The 22,303-nt window shown below is 43.9% G+C and overlaps 1 protein-coding gene across 6 annotated transcripts in view; it reads right to left on the bottom strand.

Moving 5' to 3' along the window:
• Nucleotides 1-12,330: 12,330 nt before the first annotated feature.
• tfeb (transcription factor EB) overlaps nucleotides 12,331-22,303 on the bottom strand; it is a 120,542-nt gene continuing 110,569 nt past the window's right edge. For all 6 annotated transcript variants that reach the window (XM_072563940.1, XM_072563939.1, XM_072563937.1 and 3 more), the window contains one exon: nucleotides 12,331-20,432. In XM_072563940.1, the coding sequence (XP_072420041.1) occupies nucleotides 20,022-20,432 (411 nt within the window). In that variant the 3' untranslated portion in view covers nucleotides 12,331-20,021. The remainder of the gene's footprint in view (nucleotides 20,433-22,303) is intronic.

Below are 22,303 nucleotides of genomic sequence, written 5' to 3'. Positions count from 1 at the left end.
CATAGGAGCAGGACTAGGCTATTTGGCCCTTTGAGCTTGCTCCACCATTCAATATGACCATGGCTGATCATCCAACCCAGTCCCCTGTTCCTGCTTTTCCCCCATATCCTTTGATCCCTTTAGCCATATGTGTTATATCCAAGTAAAAAGTACGGCTGGAAATAAACAGTGAGAAACATTTTAAGAAACAATTCAAAGTTTCCAACAACTAGACATTCCCCTGAGAAACAAAAAACTTAATGGGAGACAATTCATCTGTGTTTTACAAAAGTGATCAAGCATCGTGTTCAATCAAAAGGTGGAGTTTAAAATTTTGCAAAGAATAGTAGGTCATTTGTTGGGAATCAAGAATGTTTTAGAATTGAGCATAAAGCCATTAAAATATTTATGTAAAGGGAGAAAATAGAATGAGGTCAGACTGGCCAGGAATATAAAAACAGATTGTAATGGCTTTTACACATTAGAAGAAAGAGAGTAGCTAAACTAAAAACCGATCATTTAGAAATAGAAACAGGATAAATTATCATGGGGAAATAAAGATTGTATCTGTATTCACAGCAGACAACACAACTTATATCCAAGAAAGACAAAATAATCATGGGGTTAATATGAGTGAGAAATTTAGACTAACTAAAATCAGCAAAGAAAAGTTATTGAAGAAATTTAAGAGGTTAAAATCCATTTTTTTCTTAGGACCTACAAACTTCAGAGTGCTTGAGTGTGGAGAGATCTGCATGAATCACAGAAAATTAGTATGCAGGTACAGCAGGCAGTAATAAAGGCAAAGGGACTTTTAGCATTTGTTACTAAAGGAACGGACGATAAAAGAAGGAAAGTGTTGCTACAACTGTACAAGGCATTAGTGGGAAAGCATTTGGAGTACTGCATACAGGTTAATCTCCTTAATTCAGGAGGGATGTAGTTTTATTAGAGGCACTTCAGAGGAGGTTCTCTAGATTGATTCCAGAGCTGAGTGATTTGTCTTATGAAGAGAGATGGAGCCGTTTAAGCTGATACTCTCTGGAATTGGGAAGACTAAGGGGAGATCATACTGAGGTTTATGAGATGCATTAGGGGATTGATAAAATAGACATACTGTGGAGGTTTCCTCACGGGAGGCAATCTAGAACAAGAGGTAGGTTTAAAACAGGGATGTGGGGAGATCCAAGATGGCGGCGACCCAGCAAGTCTGAGTCTATCGTGCTCCTCCCAAGACTTGGGCAAAGAGGGCCACCCACCTCCACCACACTTACCAAATCATTTAAAATAGTTTTTACTTAATGTAATTAGTTGCTCAGTACTAAATTTAGACAGTCTCGTCTCCTGTAAAAATACTAGGGGGAAAAGAGCCCCAGTTCTCAGCAAGCAGGAACCCCTTCCCCACCCTCCCCAGCTGCAGCAGAGATGTCCACAGCCGCCCCGGGGGACTTACCTACGGTGGCGAGCCTCGTAGAAATAATCTTCAAACTCGACGCGAAGATCGATGCCTTCATCGAAGAGTCTCAAAGGAGATGGAATTCACTCTCGGTCGTGCTACAAAAGCACGGCCAAGACATCGAGGAAATCATGTGCCGAGTCGGAGGGGCGGAGCTAAAGGCCGCGACCTCTGAGACTATAACAGAATCGGCCATGGATCGGATCCGGACTCTCGAACAGCGAGTCCGGACCTTAGAGAATCACATTAATGACCTCGAGGATCAAGGTCGTCGAAAAAATATTTGTTTGCTGGGCCTTCCCGAACGGGAAGAGGAAGGCCAGCTTACAGCATTCCTGGAGCAGTGGCTGCCACAGCTTTTAAATCTGGAAGCTGGATCAGGCCAGGTAAGGGTAGAATGGGCCTATCGGGTCGCAATACGTGGGCCCGGTTTGAACCAGCGCCCACGCCCGGTCCTGTTCCGCTGCAGAGCTATAAGGATAGGAAGATACTCTTGGAAGCTTCCAGAAATCTTGGGAAAGATCCCCAAGCCATGATTTATAAAAGATCCAAGATTATGTTATTCCAGGACTTTTCCCCAACTTTGGTCCAAAAGAGGAAGGCATTTGACAAAGCGAAGAAGCGTTTAAGGGACTTAAACATTCAGTACTCCTTGCGCTACCCAGCGACGCTACACTTCAGCCACGAAGGGTCCGTGTATAACTTCAGATCACCGGAGAAGGCCAAGGAACTTTTGGACTCTCTTAGATAAATTATAAGAGTTAATTAATGTTGTTTTGCCCTCCCTCCACCCTGGTTTACCCCTTTATTTTCCTTTCATTACCTTACTGTTTAATATTATCACCGGGGGATGGGAAGAGGGGTTTATTTATTTATTCTTCACTTAGCGATCTTCTCCCCCCCTTTTTTTAAATATATAGGCCAGGGGTCTAGTTAATGTAGGTGGGGTGAGGTGGTTACCTTATCCTATTTTATCTCTGTCTTTAGGAGTGGGGTTATTTTCCCCAGTTATTTTGTATTACTATATTTAATTATTATTTGTTGAGACTGTAATTCTATAGTTATATATGTTCATATATGGTATTAACATTCCCAAATATATCCAGGTGTTGGTGTGGGTGGCGGGGTGGGTGGGGGGGGGGGGGGTAGGGTACTCACTGTTAATTCTAGCTCAGTAGTATATTTGAATTTTCTTTATCCTATTGTGGTGTGCCTGGGTCAAGGGTGGGTACTGGTTGGGAGAGGTTATGATGGGCTTTTGGAAAGGAAGTGATGCCCCCTGGGAACGAGGGGGAAAATCTCCGTTTAAATGCGTTTTATATTTTTTTAATTAGAAATAGTTTTTTATTATATTGATCTGAATGTATTAAAGAGCCTTTATTTTTGTGAATTTCATATGCTCTACGCTCGGGATATTTTGGATAGGGTTTCTTCTCCCGAGAGGTCTCGGACTTGCGCGGTGATTATGGTTAATCAGTCGATTAAATGGTGCACCTGGAATGTCATGGGGAGTAATTCATCAATCAAAAGGAAGAAAATATTATTAAACATGAAGAAAGAAAGGATCAATATAGCTCTCCTACAGGAGACACATTTATTGGATAAAGAACACCTGAAATTACGACAGGGAAGAGATTATTTTCCATTCCCTCTTTCTGTGCAAGGAAAAATATTTTGGTAAACTGGGTGGCTGAGGGCCCTCATGGACTTTCGAATTTGCACAGAATGATCATGGAATATATTCCCCCTGACTTTCTTACAAATATGGTGCACCAAAAAACCGAATTATTCCATAAAACATGGCAGCCCTTCTTGAATTACGCAAATACAGATATTTCGGTCATCCTAACAAGGGCTTTTATTTAATTGAGAGGGTGAACCTGGCTGGTCCAGGGCCCCTTGGGAGAGGAATCCCGCACGAATATGGGTTTTGTTATGATCTGATGTTACACATTCCGAGCATGTATATCACTACTCAATTTCTGTGTTATCCATCGTTTCTTTTCTCTTGAATAATGTAAGAGATTTAATCATACACTCTGGTTAGTTGTAGGTTAGATGAGTAGTTAGCTGAGTTTTGTTTATTTTTCTCTCTGTAATTCTTTTTTTTCCTGTTTGATAGATTCTGGTTATTATTTATTTCAGATTTAATTGTATATCAATGTTTATACTTGGGTTTTCTTTTAGTTTTCTTTTGTAAACGTGTAAAAACTTGTTAAATTTCCAATAAAAATATCTATAATAAAACAGGGATGTGGAGGAATTACTTCTCTCAAATGGCCAGGAATCTATGAAATTCACTCCCCCCAGAGTACAGTAGATGCTGGGACACTGAGGAAATAAAGGAGGAAATAGACAGATTTTTAATCAGTAACAGGTCAAATGGTTATGGAGAGTGAGCAGGAAAGTGGATTAGAGACTGAGATGAGGTCAGCCATGATCATATCAATTGGCAAAGCAGACTGAAGGGGCTGAATGGCCTCCTCCTGCTCCTAGCTCAGATATTCTAACAGTTTACATTCAACATTTCCAAAAGACATTGTTGTAGAGCTAGTGGGTGCACATGCCATGGTTTCCCAAAATTCTCTCGACTCTCGACCAGTTTGACCTTTAGCAAATGAGACACGAAAGGAGGAAGACAGAAAAGAGGGAACTACAGTTCAATTTCACTGACTGATGGCAGGGTTCAGGGAGGCACTGGAAACGATCATGAAGGAAGTCTTAATAATGCTTTTGGAAAAAGCATAGTATGTTTACAATATGCTTTTACAAAAGGGATATCCTGCCTGACAAATTTAGTAAAGTGTTTTTGAGGATATAACTGACAGCATTGGTAAAGGAAACCAGGAAATGCCTTACCCAATGATTCCCAAATCACATGAAATACGGTGCCACACAAAAGGTTAATACAAGATGAGGATTCCTAGTGTTGGAAGTGATGTGGTAGCGTGGCTGGAAGATTGGTGATTGGCCAGGAAGCAGAGAGTATAAATAAATGAGCATTTTCAGATAGCAATCTGTGACCAGTAGAATGCCACCAGGATCAATGTTGGCACCATTAGCTACTCAGAGGACAGAGAAAAAGACAATGTATTATAATGTTTAACAATGATACAAAGCTGGGTGGAAACACAAACTACAAGGAAGACATAGAGAGGCTGCAGTAGCCAGGTTAGGACAGGCCATTTTGACAGATTAACAGAGTGGGATGCAAGGTGGCGGACAGAGTACAATGTGGGAAGTGTGACGTTATTCTCTTTGGTTGTAAAAATAGGGAAGCCAGTTTTTTTTTATTTGTGTGAAATGTATGAATGTTGATGTTCAGATTGACTTGTAAAAAGAACAAAAAAAATTATTACCAGGCAATAGAGCAAGCTATTCAGAAAGGAAATGGAACTTGGGCCTTTATTGCAAGGAGGTTGAAATTTTAAAAATCCTTTTTCATTATTCATTCATGGGACGAGGACATTTCTGGCTAGGCCAACATTTATTGCCTATCCTAATTACCCAGAGGGCAGTTAAGAGTCAACCACATTGATATTGGTCTGGAGTCACATGTAGACCAGCCCAAGTAGGGAAAGCAATTTCCTTCCCTAAAGGACATTAGTGAACCAGATGAGATTCTCTGACAACAGTTTGACTTTGAATTCTACATTTCTTTCTAAAAATTGTATTCACCAGTGAGAGTGTAGCCCACTCCCTGGGTGAAATGCCCTTTCAGCTCCCTCATTGGTCCTGCACTCTCACTGATTTGAATCTTAACAGCAGAAAGATTAGAGTGAGTCAGAAACAGAAACTGCTGGAGAAACTCAGCAGATCTAACAGCTTCTGTGGAGAGAGAAACAGGGTTAATGTTTACAGTCCAATATGATACTCCTTCAGAACCAGAATCTTCTTTGGTTCATTAATCCAACTTTCCTCTTTACAGGAGATGCCAGACCTGCTGAGTTTCTCCAGCACTTTGTTTTTGTTTCAGATTTCAGCCATCCACAGTTTGTTGCTTTATTTTAAAGATTAGAGTGAGAAAGGCCATTGGGCCTATCAAACAGTACAGTTAGTGGAATGGGCAGTGTTGGTTTGTGGGGATTGTAAACAAGTGAAAAGCTGTTTTTTACAGCTGGATAGATATCCAGTCCCTCACAGAGAGGAATTATACACAATGCTGGCAGGGGGAGGGGGGGAAGCGGGGGGCGCTGTCCTTCATGAAGCTAGACATGAGCATTGTGAACTTACCGTTGCTGTGAGATGAGGATTCCCAGAAGTATGGTACAATTAATACCCATAAAGGTTTGTACCAATATACGAGACTGTCATTTGGGGTATCGCCAGTGTGTATCTTCAGCAGATGGTGGAAAGCATTTTACAAGGTTGCCATTTATCTAGATGATGTGCTAACAGGGAAGACCAATAAAGAGCAGTTAGAGAACACAGTTCTTAAACATTTCTCTCAGGAGGGCGTATGCCTGAGAAGGAGGAAATGTATGTTCCAGGCACCCCAAGTGACCTACTTGGGCTAGAGAGTTAACAAGACTGGGTCATACCCATTGGGAGATAAAGTGAGTGCAATCAGAGGTGCCCCTGCTCCCACTTCTGTACTGGAGCTGAGATCTCTCCTGGGGCTAGTGAACTATTATGGAAAGTTCATACATAACCTGGCCTCCATCCTGACACCTTTGCCTTGGGATTGGTTGTATTGCCAAGCCATAGCCTTCAGAGAAATGGAGAAACAACTCTCATTCTTGAAGGTGTTGGCACACTGTGATCCTGAGTGAGATCTGGGATTAACATGTGATGCCTCCCCGGACAGAATCAGGGTAGTATGAGCTCATACATAGAGAGGAATACCCAACAGCATATGCATCCCAGACTTTAGCTCATGCAGAGTGAAAATACACCCAAATATAGAAGGAAGGTCTGGTGTTCATATTTGGAGTCAGGAAGTTCCACCAATATCTTAATGGATATTAATTTGTAATAATAATGGATCACAAACCGCTGCTTGGTCTACTTGAAGAGGACAAGACTGTGCCGCCCTTAACTTCAGGCTGAATTCAGCAGTGGCCTCTAACACTAAGTGCGTATAATTACAAGCTGGAACACCATCCAGGAGGCCAAGTAGCAGATGTAGATGCATTGAGCCATCTCCCGCTGACAGATACGCCACTGTAATGGTCTGAAATGGTTTTAAACTTTCTGTATCCACTTGTAATCACAGCTGACAAAATCAGACTTTGGACGCAGAAACATTCAGTCCTAGCACAACTGAAACAGCTGGTGGTGATGGGGAAATCATAGCACCATTACAACCAGAACAGAAACTTGTTTGGACCCGGAGAGATCAGATCACTGTAGAGGGCAGCATATTATTATGCAGAGTGATTGTCCTGAGCAAAGGTCACTGCCAGATACTAGCTGAATTCCATCAGGGTCATTGAAGAGTTTCCAAACTGAAGATGTTGGTGAGACGTTCTGTCTGGTGGTTAGGATTGGATACAGACAGATACGTGTTGATGGGGCAGTTCCCAGAGTGCTAACAAGGACAAAAATTACCATCAAAAGCTCCCCCACATTCGTGGGAATGGCTGGGTAAACTCAGATACACATGGGCTTAACACTCTTAGTCAATGTGGTTGCTAACTCTAAGTGGATATGCATAGAGTTCACAGAGACAATGATAGAAAAATTGCACACATCTTCTGCAATACACAGATTCCTGGAAATGTTGGTCCCAGATAACGTGCCATCATTTAACAGCAGGGAAGTTGAGTATTTCCTAAAGGTGAAAGGACAGCACAATACCATCCTTCATCCAATAGTCTGACAGAAAGAGCAGATCAACCTTTGAAGGCAGACTTAAAGAAACAGCCTACAGCTTCACTTGATACCAGACTGTCCCGGTTCCGAGTTGATTATAGGACCAACCCCTCATACAACTACAAGGATAGCCTCCAGCAGACTTACTAATGGGGAGAAGGCTCCACACCAAGTTAAAATTGATCTTTCTGAACCACAGGCATGGCCTTTCCAAGGATAAGAGGCATGGTTGAAATGAGATCAGGTAGAGTGATGTATAATGTTCAGGTTGGTCTGACGGTCCCAAAGAAACATTTGGACCATAAGAGAACTGCTAACTCAATAACGGGGTGGGTGCAAACCTGCCCAGCTCCTCAACAGTATTTCTGACTGTTCTGGAACCAATGGGCTCTCCATCTCCATCAAGAGTTGAAGATTCCTCGGAATCTGAGAGGGATGTGGCAGATGTTGTCATGTCGATGCTGCTGGAAAAGGAGAATGAGTTTCTTTGGAGATGTCGTCGGCGCAAGAGGTAAGTTACTGTGTGCTACACACTGCCCTGTTCAGAGGTAGAGTTGGAGGAACATGAACCAGTGCTAGAATGTCCCAGGAGTTACTACACTTAAAAAAAATTGACTTCTGTCCACGAATTAAGAGGGGGAGGGATATAGTGAGTGTAACAAGGTCAGCCAGGTGGACCTCAAAGAATAGGAGTTCCCTGATTGGGGCTGTTCACCTGGTCCAATCAGGGAGCCCTGGCTGACAGATTTAAACAGGAGTGTCAGAGGTTCTGTTCACTCTGAGAGCTGGCTCTGAGGGAGATGGATCAATGTCAAGGACTCTCCATGTGTGTCAGGGACTGACTCGGACTGGGCGGGCGTGCCACAACAAGTGTGTACTGTTTTTTTGGGGGGAAAACCTGATTGCTGAACTGGCTGATCTACACAGGTATCCTTTTTATTGGGGACTTCTTTCTAAACTGCCTGATCTTCACAATCAGTGTGATTCAGGTGAATTTCAGTTCTTATTAGGGAACTGTTGTTTCACTGCCTGGTTACGGCCTGTGTGTTACTCTTTTCTCTTTTACTTTGAGAAAAGAATTTTGTTGATTTTGTGGCAGGGCCTCACCCTTGCATTCTGGTTTTCATTTTTTTTGGTGTTTAGACTGAGCCTCTGTGAGGTAATGCACCTTTCCAGATGAACTATTCCTGTGTAGGTAGGCCTGGCCCTCTGTGGGTGGACTAGGCCTCTGTAAAGACTAAGGACCCATGTGTGTGCTGAGAGATGACCACTTGCTGCTTGTTGGAGTGGATCCTTCCTGTTGGAGTGGACCATCCCTGTGAGTTAACTGCACCTTTTACAATGAACTGCATTCCTGTGAGTGGGCCTGGTTCTCTGTGGATAAACCAGGCCTCTATGGAAACTGAACATCTGTGTGTGTGCTGTAGGGTGTGCATTTGTTGCCTTCATGAGTGGATTCTGCACATTGGAGTGGACTCTGCCTTCAGTTGTGGACTCTGTTTCTGGCAATGTACTCTGCACACTGGAGTGGACTCTGTTCCTGGGAATGGACACTGTATTCTGAAGAGAACCATTTATGGTAATGAACTCTGTACCAGAAGGGACTCTGTTTGCTGATAATTGACTCTGTCTTGTTGCTTGTTGGGTCTATCACCTGCACTGTCTTGTGTGTCCCTGGGTCTGGCAGGGCCTCACTGTGAGCTGGAAGGTTCATAGGTCGTTCTGAAAGCAGTCACCCCAAGAGCCAGAGGGTGGGTAGGCCACCCCGATATCGGTCGTCCCAAGAGCCGAAAGGTGGGTAGGCTGTTCTGAGCGCTGTTGTTCTAAGAAGGGGTAATTGGGAAGGGCTATCCTAGAAATGGCCAGAAGGTATGCCAGCAGGCGGATTGGCCATCCTCAGCGCTGTAACCCCAGGCAGGTACTGGGGCCGGCTGTCCTAGAGGTGGCTGGAAGTTGCGAAAGGGTTGTTAGGGAAGTGGGAAAGGGATTAGGCCATCTTGACCGCTGTTTTCCTGGGGGGGTGGGGAATCAGGACAGGCTGTCCTAGGGGTGGCTGGAAGGTGTATCAGGGTGGACCAAGAGCTGGAAGGGGTGTAGGGGCCAGCTGCCTTACAGTGGCTGGATGGAGGTGGGAGAGACAGGTGGCTTGCTGCATTGCCAGGAGTGTCTGTGTTCTATAAACTGTTTGTTATTTGGTTGCATTGTCTTGTCTGTGTTTGTTATTATTATCTTTGTGACAACTGAGAGTGGGATTTGAGGTAGGTCCTCATTTCCCTGAAAACTGATTTGCTGCCCCTTTCCCCAGTAAATTGTTGTTTCTTGTATACAGCTGCTCGTGTTAACTGTTTGTTTGTATTTTGTACTGATTAATAAATATAACCAGGATCAAAAATATAACCACCAGGAGATTAGAATCTACTCAGTTCAGTGGACTGATTCCAAACTGGCTGGCCACACAGCCAGTCTGTACTGCTGCTGTTGGTTTCTGGGTTTTTTTTGGAGGGAAACCTGATTCCTGAACAGGCTGATCTACACATCCAGTTTTGTTAACTGGTATTCCTTTTTTTATTATTGAGGATTGATTTCTAAACTGCCTGATCTACACAGTCAATATGTTTCAGGCGTATTTCAGTTCTTATTGGGGAACTGTTGTTTCACTGGCTGGTTACAGCCTGTGTACTACTCTTTTCTCTTTGAGAAAAGAATTATGTTGGTTTTTGTGGCAGGGCCTCACCCTTGCACTCTGGGTTTCTTTGTTTTTTGCCAGCGTTTTCACTTTTGGTGTTTGGACTGAACTCTTGTGCAATAATGCACCTTTTCCATGTGAACTGTTCCTATCTGGGTGGACCTGGCCCTCTGTGTGGGAGAGGGAGTGTACTAGGCCTCTGTAAAGACTGTACACCTTGTGTGTGTGTGCTGTTAGGTGAGCATTTGCTGCCTGTTGGAGTGCACCACCCCCTGAGAGTTAACTGCACCTTTTACAATGAACTGTATTCCCATGAGTAGGCCTTGATCTCTGTGGACAGACCAGGCCTCTATGGAGACTGAACACCTGTATGTGTGCTGCCTTCAGGACAGAACTCTGCTCACTGGAGTGGACTCTGCCTTCAGTTGCGGACTCTGTTCCTGGGAATGAACTCTGTATTCTGAAGGGAAATGTTTATGGTGATGGGCTCTATTACCAAAATGGACAATGACTTGTTGTTTGTTGAGTTTATCACGTGTATTGTCTTGTGTGTCCCAGGGTCTGGCAGGCCCTATTGTGAGCTGGGAAGTTTATAGGTGGCCTGAAAGCCGGAAGGTGGTAGTCTGTTCTGAATGCTGTTATCCCGAGAAGGGGTAATCGGGATAGGCTGTCCTAGAGGTGGTCCGAAGGTGTGTCGCAGAGAGCCAGATGGCGTGTAGTGGCAGGCCGAGATCCAGAAGATTTGGGGGCTGCCCTGTGTGCCATTGCAAGGTGGTCTAGACACGGGCTGGACATCTGTCAGCGCAGTCCACATGCTGGAGGATGCAACGGAGTGGGCAAGAGCCCAATGGTACGTAGAGGCAGACAGAGAGCTGGTAGGCCATCCTCAGCAATGTCACCCTGGGTAGTACCGGGCCGCGCTGTCCTACAGGTGGCCAGAAGGTGTGAAAGGCAGTGAGGGAAGCTGGAAGGTGGGTAGGCCATCCTGACCGCTGTCTTCTGGGGGTGGTGGGGGGAGGTGGAAGAACAGGATGGGCTGTCCTAAAGGTGGCCGGAAGGTGTGTCAGGGCAGACCGAGAGCTGGAAGGGGTTTAGGGTTGGGCTGCCTTAGAGGGGCCGGAAGGTGGGAGAGACGGGTGGGTTGCTGGGGGATGTCTGTGATATAGGTACTGTTTTATTTTTCAGTTTATCGGACTGTTTGTTTGTGAAAGCATCTACTGTTTCCTTTGTGATATGATAAGATGGGGTTTGAAGTTCATCCTGTTTTCCCTGTGAACTGGTTGTGTGGTGGGGTCTGGGGTCTGACTAAGCTGCCCCTTTCCCCTGTAAATTGCTGTTTCTTGTAAACTGCTGTTCATTGCTAACTGTTTGTAATTTGTCCTGGAAAACAAAAAGGAACAGGAGGGTTTGAGGTTCTATTCACTCTGTCAGCTGTCTCTGCGGGAGCTGGATCAGTGGTGAAAGACTCTTTGCGTGTAAATAAAGGGTAACTTGGTGATGGAATACCAGCCTCTGGGGGGCTTTTCCACCCCTGTAGTAGGCAATTCTGGCCAATAATGTGGCCCATATTTTAAACATTGAATATCCCACCACATTGAGATTGCCAGAAAATAAGGACATTAAAAAACTGATAATAAAAATTAAAAGGCACTTTTTTATTTAAACATAGTTTCTTCTGATTGCATCAGAAATGTGCATTTTTGTATTGCTTTTAGTTCATCTAAGTTTGAAATAAATATTAAGATTTAAGAATAATTTTTTGTCACACTTCACTTCAATAGTTTCTTGCAATGAAGGACACAATTGACAGGCAATGGTATTTCCTTAACAATCTGAAAAGGACACATCAATCTCGAGTGCTTAGATAGGGCGCAGTGTTTGGTACAAATTCAGCACCAGTCCCTGAAGGGACAGTGAAGACATTTACATCACACCCTAAATAATACTCTTCCCATTTGCTTCAAGAGAGCATGGGCCTAAGCAGTGCACACACCACCGCTAACCTGAAGCTGTTTGAATTTACAAAGTTAAAATTCAGAGCGGTGGGTTCAGATTGACTTCACCTCAACATTGTCAATAGACCAGGTAAAAGTTTCATCTCTAAATGACATGACTGTACACAGTATGACATGAAACTGCCTGTCAAACAGCAGATATAGATACAGCACCTCACACCAGTGAGAATCATGTCAATAATAGTTTGGAGGAGCCCAGATTGAATATGTCACTGTGCTTTATGGTAAAAGTACCAGTGGTTCCTCATAGAGACAGCTACCTAATCTCAGCTTGACCAATCATCCCTGTAGGCTCTGGGACAGGAGGGTCTCTCCATCAAGTTTTCTTCTTTGCCAATTGCACTGAGTCTAAGATTATCCTCACAAGGATAACACAAGTGTTCAAAACATTTACAAACATTTTACTTTTAAAAAATAAATTTTACAATGCAAAACACATACTACCAATATTTTAGAATTTCATTCAAATCAACTGTTATGGTTATGGTGTTGAATAATTCATAACCGTGATATTCCATATTATGGGATATCGAGGTCAAATTCCCTCCAGGGGCATTGACTGTACAGATGCTGTCACTGTTGGATCACATGATCGTTTCTCTTCAGCACAAACCCGAGATTGGTCAAAAAGATTGCATCAGAATTCAACTGAGAAGAGGCCATCTCCTGAATCATGAATTCCTTCATTCTCCACACTGATGTGGTCTGACCCACTGACTAGTTCAAACATTTTCACTTGGTTTCTCCCTGACTCTAAAAATAACATTCTCGTGTCTTTAATTATTTCAATAAAGTTTGTATTGACCTCTGTTTTATAAAGTTGAGCTCATCCAAAATTCCACTACCCATATCTTAACTTGCATTCAGTCCCATTCACCCAGCAGCCCTCTGCTTCCCAATCTGACAATGTTGTCTTTTTCTCAAAATTCTAATCCCCTGTCTATAAGCCTTCATGGCCTCACCCCTCCCTCCTCCAAAGATCTCCCCACTTCTGTCATTCCCATCGTTCAAACATTGCCCAGTTTTCATTGCTCCACATTGGTGCCCAAGCTTTCAGTTGCTTAGGTTCTAAACTCAGGAATTCTTTCCTTAAACTCTGCATGTTTGTTTCTGCTTCAGAACTAACACTTTGGCCACCTGTCTTAACACCACTTTAGTTGGCTCAATGTCAGAATCGTATTTGACAATGCTCTAGTGACAGACCTTAGGATGATTTACTGCATCAAAGGTTCTATATAAGTGCATACTATTGCTATCCTGATTCATTTCTTTATGTCAACTTCATTACTTTGACCTCCTGTCAGTCAATGGGTCCATTAAAGTGTGAGAAAAGGAGCAAAGGTCAGGTGTGAAGCTGCATTCACTGGGTTAAACCACTGGATTCTCATTCCCATTCTGCAATGATAGGGTGGGGGGGTCATTGAGAGTTTATTGATGTTGGGGCAGAGCAGAAAGTGTGGAAAATCAGAAGAAATCACGTCCAGGCACCACTGGGGATACAGTGGGGAATATCCTGTCGCTCTGCCTTCCTGCAACAAGACTATCTGTTGTTTCCTGAGCATTCCGCCCACACCAAATCTACTCAGTACAATTACCTTTGCACATTTCAGCTCCTAAGGCAATGAGGGCAGGTGTACAGAAACATAGCACTTTGATGGGAATTCGAAAACGACAGACCAGCACAGCTCAGACACACAGTTCACCATGAGCAGGTACAAGTCGTAGAGCTCGCTTGCTCTCTCCCTCTCTCTCTCTCTCTAATAGCACTGTGGAAGTAATACAAGATGCAATGGTACCAGTCTCCTCCTCTCTAATGTGCACATGACCTTTTCTCTTCATCTACTCTAAGCTAGCAATTGATAGGTGCTTCCAAACACAAACTACAACATCCCACTGTGAATCCACAACCAATCAAACGCCAGCACAATGACAGGCAGTAACAGCAAGGAGAACACTGAAATAAAAGATTACTCAGGAGGTGAACTGATTCGGATTGTGCTGTGACTTAAAGGTGAGGGTAACAATCACAGTTCACTTCACTTCAAAGTTCTCAATAATTTCTAACAAACTGGATTGTGTCACAGGCCACTTATAAACAGAGTATCAAGAATGATCAAACACTGAGCAAGTGAACAAGTCCCTCAGCACAGCCTGAAGCATAAAACATTTATAAAGTACTTTTCCCTGGTTCATGCATCCCAAGCACCTTCAGCCACTGAAATGCATTTGAAGTTGGAACATATGCATCTAATTATCACACAGTGAGATCCCACAATGGGATAAATAATCAGATCATCCATTTGTTGCTGGGGTTGACAGTGAGATGAATATCAGTTCAGCAATCCTGGTGTTCTCCAAACCAGCGCTGTAGAAATTTTTAAACAAACCTGTCTGTGGGGGCAGGCATGTCTTCAGTTTAAATCCTGAGCGTTTTGTCTAGAATGTCAGCTGCTGAGATACTGAAGGGAATATGAACTCTCAGCTTCATGACTCCGGGAGAAGAGACACTGACGAAGAACACCAGGCCAATAATACTGCTCCTTCCAAAGAGACTGCACTTTGATTTTTCTGTGACACTTCCTCCCCACCTGAATAAATCCCTTGACTACATTTCTAAATGGTCAAGGTGGCTCATTCTCTCAAGAAACACTGAAGCAGAAATATCAGATCATAACTTGCCTATTACAAAGCCAAATAATATAAATTCCTGAACTCATGGCTTTGAAACGTTTGAGACAATTCCAGGGAAGTCGATTTTCCTGCAGGGGTTATTTTCTCCTGAAGCAAAATGAAAACTGCTTCTGGAACGTCCCCAAGAAACTGGCTGTAGGTTAATTGGCAACAGCCAGGAATTGGTTGGCAGCACAAGCTATTTCAGGCCATATGTTACAGACATTTATGTGATACATTTTGGAAATTATGCCCAGGTATGGGAGGTTGTAAGTTGTCTGTTACTGGGCACAAAGGGGAAAGCCATTTTCTGTACCGGACAAAGGCTGAGACACAAAATAAAACTATTAAAAAATTGTAGGGCTTTGAGGTACGAGTATGGGGATGGAACTAGTTAAAGAGCTCCTTCAAAGAGCCAGCAGAAACTCAAGGGATTGATGCTGATACTGATTCTATGTCTCAAACTTAGGTAATTGATCGTTGCCCTTAGAGAGGAATACAGCAAGTAATCCACAACCTTTAGCAATAATTTTACAAACTACTTACATTCATACAGGAAACAGACCCTTTGACCCAACTCATCCATGCCAACCACACCCACATGGGTTTCTAACCATTAATTTGAACCTGTACTCTTAACTGTAACTTATTCACTTCCAGTTTGCATTGAAAAAGTAATCCGTGTTCTTAACCATTCACCTGCGAAGACTATTCCGTTTCAAACACTTTATAAAGTTCTGCTTTTGTTAAACTGGCTAAGACCCTGTGACACTGCTGTTGGATTCTCGGACTCCAGGAGCATTTGTGATGTTTAACCAATCCCAGTCCTCAGGAACACCATGTCATCACAATGCTCACATCCTGAGACTTCTTACTGTTAGAGGGTTCAGTCGATTTACATCCAGTCGGGAATGGTGGTGGACAACTAAACGCCTCGCTGGAGGCGGCAACTCCACAAATATCCCTGTCTTCAATTCAAGGGAAGCCAAGCACAACAGGGCAAAAGGTTGTAGTATTTGCATCCATCCTCAGTCAGAGATGTTGAGTGGGTGATCCATCTTGGTCCCCTCCAGAAGTCCCCAGCCAATTCGATTTACTCAGTTTGATATCAAGCAATAGGTGAAGCCATTGGATACTGCAAAGATGATGGGCCTGATAACATTCCAGCATCAGCACTGAAGATGTACTCCGTATCTGTAACATGACCCTGTTCTAGTTTGGTTTCTGCAGGCCCACTCAGACTCCTGAACTCATTGCACCTTTGGAGATATGTTGAGAGTGACTGTCTTTGACATCAAGGCCACACTTAACCCAGTGTGAGCCCTAACAAAACGGGAATTAATCGGTATCAGAGGGCAAACTCTCTGCTGTTTGGAATCACACCTGAAACATAGGAATATGGTTGTGGTTGTTGGAGGTCAGTCATCTCAGCTCCAGGACATCTCTGCAGGAGTTTCTCAGGATAGTGTCCAATCATCTTCAGCTGCTTCATCAATGACCTTCCCTCCAGCATAAGGTCAGAGGTGGGGGATGTTCACCATTGATTGCACATTGACAGCCCCAGATACTGAAGCCTGTGTCCAAATGCAGCAAGACTTGGACAATATTGTAGGCTGACAAGTAGCAAGTAATATTAATGTCACACAAGTGCCAGGTCATGACTATATTTAAGAAAAGATATTCTAATGTTTGCCCCTTGACATTCAATGACATTACCATCCCTGGATCCCCTACCATCAACATTCTGGGGATATCACAACTAGGAATTGAACTGGACCAGCCATATAAATACTGGAAAGGAGATCAGAGGCTAAGAGAGTTCTGCAGTTATCACTGTTCCTTCAGTGTAGATGGGTCAAAATCCTGGAATTCCTTCCCTAAGGTCATTGTGGGTCAACCCATGGCCTACAGCAGTTCAAAAAGACAGTTCACCACCACCTTCTCAAGGGAAATTAGGGACAGGCAATAAATCCGGGCCCAGCCAGTGATATCCACATCCCATGAACAAATAAAACAAAATTCCATGAGTCTTGCTTATGGGATCGAGGACACAAGGATCACAATAGAATTTCCTGTCAATTCCATACCCCCAATGGGAAGCTGACCCCTGCACAGGCTCTAGTGAAAGACCTGAAATAGAGCCTATTATTAAATCAATATTTGACAATGATATGCCAGATGACATTATTGCTTTAGAATTGTGTACATTTGCACATAAACCCATGTGCTAGCCATGTACACAAACACACACTCAGACTCTCCCATATTCCTGTACAATTGATGTAAACTAGTGTAATTGCTGTAAAATAGAATGTTCCATAGCCAGTATTAGAAAGACACAAGGTTTGTTTAATCAAACTTCCCCAAGATTGTTAACTTGTGAGACTCTGGCAGTTCATAAAAACTTTAATTAGCAAAGTCAAGGAGATCAGAAAGCTCAAAAAATTGTAAAACACTAGATTAGATTAGATTACTTACAGCGTGGAAACAGGCCCTTCGGCCCAACAAGTCCACACCGCCCCGCCGAAGCGTAACCCACCCATACCCCTACATCTACATCTACCCCTTACCTAACACTACGGGCAATTTAGCATGGCCAATTCACCTGGTCGGCACATCTTTGGACTGTGCGAGGAAACCGGAGCACCCGGAGGAAACCCACGCAGACACGGGGAGAACGTGCAAACTCCACACAGTCAGTCGCCTGAGGCGGGAATTGAACCCGGGTCTCCGGCGCTGCGAGGCAGCAGTGCTAACCACTGTGCCACCGTGCTGCCCACTAGTTAGGCCTCAGAGGTGTTGTCAAGATTAGAGTGGTGCTGGAAAAGCACAGCAAGTCAGGCAGCATCAGAGATGCAGGAAAACCAAGATTTCGGGCAAAAGCCCTTCATCATGAATTCCTGAAGGGCTTTTGCCTGAAACGTTGATTTTCCTGTGCCTCAGATGCTGCCTGACCTGCCGCGCTTTTCCAGCACCACTCTAATCTTGACTCCAATCTCCAGCATCGGCAGTACCCACTTCTGCCCAGAGATATTGTGTCCAACATGGGGCACCATACTTTGGACATGAAGTCAAGGGGTCTTGGAGAAAGTTAGAGGAGTTCTATTAATGTTTTCATTTGTCCCAGGGATGCCACCATTGAGACAAGGGCAGAAGGTAATGTCCATCTTAATTTGCCCCAGGGAAGATCATGGGGAGCTACTGTCTTAAACCATTGTAATCCCCGTGGCAAAAAAAATAGCAACAGTTCCATAAGTCAGGACATTTGAAGATTTTGACCCAGCAACACTGAAGGAATAGGGATATATTTCCAAGTTAGGATGGTGAGTGACTTAGACTGGACTTGCAGCTGGTGGTGTTGCCATGTATTTGTTGTCCTTATCCTTCCTGATGGACATGATCATGGATTTGGAAAGTCCTCTTGAAGAAAGGATATTCTGGGGAATGAGGGACAATTGGGGGATAAGGAATTTCTCTTCCCAGTAGAGACTGAACAAACTAGGTTTGTTCTCCAAGAGCAGAGAGGGTTATGTGGTGACTCAATAAAAGTGCACAAAGTCATCAAGAGTTGTGATAGAATGGATAAAAAAAAACTGTTTCCAATAGCAGTAACCAGAGGGTTACAAATCAAAGGCAATTGGTAAAATGCCAGAGGGGGATAAGCAGGATGGCTCTATACAGTGAGCTGTAACGATCTGGGTGAATGGGCAATGAAACAGGGTAATGTTTGAAAGGGGAAGGGGTTGATTAACTGCAGGGAAAAGCAGGTGCCCTCCCTGTGTTGGTCAGTATACCTCCTGTTCGTCTTCTCTAAACTCCTTGCCTGGTGAAATGTGTTTATCACTTCCTCCAGCCTCATCTGTCCAGCAGTCTTACTGATTGGAGTTGCTGCAGGAGTCGGTTTTGCCTACAATTAAAACTGTGCACAGATTGTTCGGGTCATTCAAATGAAACTGTGCCAGTGAGATAGGAGCCCTTGCTCCTCACAGTTGGCTGCTCTTCCATCTCTGAATTTAAGTTAAACTACCAGAGAACAATTGAAAACTACAAAACCCAACATTCCCTGACAAGTTAATACTCAACCAACAGCCCCAGACCACACTCACACCATTTCTGATGGCATATCGGCCTGACAGCAATCCACAGGGTCAGCATCACAGAAAGGCAGCCCCAGAAACTTTCAATTCTCACCTTTTCCCTTTTGAAGCAACAAACAGATGCAGTAGTTAGAGTCTGGGTCACAAGGCATAGACATGTGGCGGAGGCAGGTTCAATTGAGGCAGTCAAAAGAGCATTCGATGGTGATTTGGACAGAAATAGTGTTCAGGGAGATGAGGAAAAGGCTGGAGGTCAGCACTGGGTAACAGAACCAGTACAGGTACAACAGACCAAATGGCATCCACCTGTGCAGTAACAATTCTGTGGCTCTCTGACAAGAGTAACCATTAACTCTTTGTGAGGTGTCTAACCCAGAGATCTGGTATTAAGGTGATAGGAGAGGATACATGAGCCAGAACCCAATTTCCTAAATACTGGGACCCACAGGTATCAAAGGGTAACTAACAAAGACAAGAGCTTTCTGTTTCTGCATCAGAGGTATTGAGTACCACTATCTCCTTGACCCAGGACTTGTCCAAAACCTGCTGGTCAGCACAGCTCAGTGACAACCCCAAAATCAACAGCAACTCAACAAACCACTGGGGGACATTGTACATTTAAACAATTCCGGGACGTTTTTGAAAATCAAATGTTGAAATGTTATGTGGGTACTGACCACCCCACAGAAATCCCATAGATATTTCACTGAACTCACTGGGAATTTTTTTAAAGACACAAACGGTGCCTGAGGCCAAGGCATCTCTTAGAAAGAGGATAGCCTAGGTCTACCTGAGAGAGAGAGAGAGAGAGAGAGAGAGAGAGAGAGAGAGAGAGAGAGAGAGAGAGAGAGAAAGAGAGTGAGAGAGAGCACACCCTGGCTGTGGCAATGCTCCCCTTCTTTGGAAGTGCTGGGTTGAGGAATCATCAGTAAACAGGCCCCAGGGTCACAATACAAACAGGACGGACAGAGGGAAGCCAGTCGCACTAAGTCACTGTAAAATATGGTCTGCAAAATGACTTGACAATATGAAAATCTTCAAACTCAGAATCCAGTAGAAAGAAAGAGGAACGTTTGACACATTCTTCAAATTCAGTTGAAGCTCAAGGCATTATTTTCAAACCTTAAAAGGTTGAGCCCTAACCAATAGTTTATACTGTATCAGCGTGTCTGTGTGTTAGTGAGTGGGTGCGCGTGTGAGAGTGTCTGTGTGTATGTGTATGTGACTGTGTCTGTGAGAGTGAGTGGGTACACGTGAGTGTGTGTCTGTGTATGTGTGCGTGTGTGTCTCTGAGTGTGAGTGTGTCACAGAATATCAGCATCATCTATGCTAATACTGCTCCTTCGGCTGCTGGCTTTCGATGCCTCTGGTGACCCCGAGGACAGCAAGGGGTCCCTCCCCAAGGGAGAAACTGCATCGTCCATCATCAACATCTCATCCAGCTGGTATTCCTTTTTGGTGGGAATGCTGAAGGAGAGGTCAGTGAATTGGTTCATGGGGTCAGTGAAACCCAGCGAGCTGTCACAGAAGTCGAGGGCCTGAGGGAAGTCCACTTGGCTTTGGGGAGGCTGCAGATGTTGGTGCTGCTGGTGTTGAAACATGTCCATGACATTCTGTTCAGGTTTGATGGAGGAGCAGCCGGTGAGCTCTGATGTGTTTAACCCCGAGGGGGAGGCGGTGGATAGTCCATGGGCCTGTGCTTGCATCTCCAGTTCCTGTGTGTGATCAGGCAAACAAAATACATGTCATCACAATTGTTTTAAAATTACATCATTCTCATCTCTGTAGATGGGAGGGCTTGGCCTAGTGGTATTATCGATAGACTATTAAAGTTGAAAAACTCAGTTAGTGCTCTGAGGACCTGGGGTGAAATCTCACCACAGTAGATGGTGGAATTTGAATTCAATAAAAATAAAATCTGGAAGTAACAATCTACTGATGGCCATAAAACCATCATCAAAAAAATCCATCTTGGTCACTAATATCCTTTAGGGAAGGAAACTGCCATCCTTACCTGGTCTGGCCTACACGTGACTCCAGACCCACAGCAATGGGGTTGACTCTTAACTGCCCTCTGGGCAATTGGTGATGGGCTATAAATGCTGACTTGGCTGGCAATGCCCTTGTCTCATGAATGAATAAAAATAATCTCTATGTGATTTCAGGACATGCTGAAGTGTTTGTTTAACAGTTTGTTTAACAATATTGCTTTATTGTCCTTGCTATTCTGCAGATATAGCATGTGCCGGTAAAATCACTGTGCAGAGACTGCATCTTTTGTTTTGTTTTATTTTGATTGTGGACTGAATTTGGAAAATTTGGAATTTGAACCATTTAAGAACAAAGAACTGAGAAAGGATTCAGATGTGTATGAAAAGCAAGTTATGAAACTCATTGTAAGTTGTGTTTACACTGTTGCTCTGTTCGAGCAATGGATGAAACGGTCAGCCCTGGGAAAAAGGAAGAGACCCCTCTCTCCAGTTAAAGCACCTGAAACTTAAGAGTTTATTCTCTTCAAGTGTTGCTGCAAGTTGTCACTTTTAACCAATAGGTTAGAGACTTTATAATTTGTAAACCAGTTGTTCTGGGCCTCCTGTGTGGATGTGAAAGGACCTGAAGGAAAGAATCAGAGAACTGAGGTATTTCAGAAACATAAGGAACATGCCATTGGATCACGAGGAGAAGTGCCATTGAACTGTTTCACAAGCCTTTATTGCACTCCACCCATGATACCAGCTTTTTTGTGTCTGTATTTGGCTCTGTGCATTTGTAGGGAATTTTAAAAGGAGAGTTTCATGTCGACAGTTCACAGATGTTTACTTGTACTTAAAATCGACTGATTTATAATAGGTACTGGTTCTTGTTAAGGACAGAAACCTGGCCCATTTTCTTCTGCTGACTTGAACCTGTCAGCTGAGTAAATTAGGGATTGGGTACTGCAATAAAACCTTGAATTTCTGTGACTTTTATGACGAGGCTTGATCTCCAGCACAGTCTGCCAGTGCGTAATCCAGAGATCCCACCAACCAGGCAGAAGTCATGGCTTCAAATCTCAACATGGCAGGTATTGGAATTTAAATTAAATTTTAAAATGTGGAATCTACAGCACTCCCTCAGCACTGACCCTCTGACAGTGTGGCACTCCCTCAGCACTGACCCTCCGACAGTGTGGCCCTCTGACAGTGCCCACTCCCTCAGCACTGACCCTCCGACAGTGCGGCACTCCCTCAGCACTGACCCTCCGACAGTGCGGCACTCCCTCAGCACCAACCCTCCAACAGGGTGGCATTGTGGTTCAGTGGTTAGCACCAGGTTCGATTCCAGCCTCAGGCAACTATCTGTGTGGCGTTTACACATTCTCCCTGTGACTGCATGGGTTTCCTCTGGCTGCTCCAGTTTCCTCCCACAGTCCAAACATGTGCAGGTTAGGGTGAATTTGCCATGATAAATTGCTGATTGTGTTCAGAAATGTGTAGGTTAGGGGCATTAGTTAGGGGTAAAATGTTGCGTAATAGAGTCTGGGTGGGTTACTCTTCGGAGGGTTGTTGTGGACTTATTGGACAGAAGGGCCTGTTTCCACACTGTA

This window comes from Chiloscyllium punctatum, chromosome 45, assembly GCF_047496795.1.
Source record: "Chiloscyllium punctatum isolate Juve2018m chromosome 45, sChiPun1.3, whole genome shotgun sequence".
Classification (NCBI taxonomy): Eukaryota; Metazoa; Chordata; class Chondrichthyes; order Orectolobiformes; family Hemiscylliidae; genus Chiloscyllium; species Chiloscyllium punctatum.
Note: the sequence above shows the minus strand (reverse complement) of the source record. Positions and strands in the feature narration are given on the sequence as shown.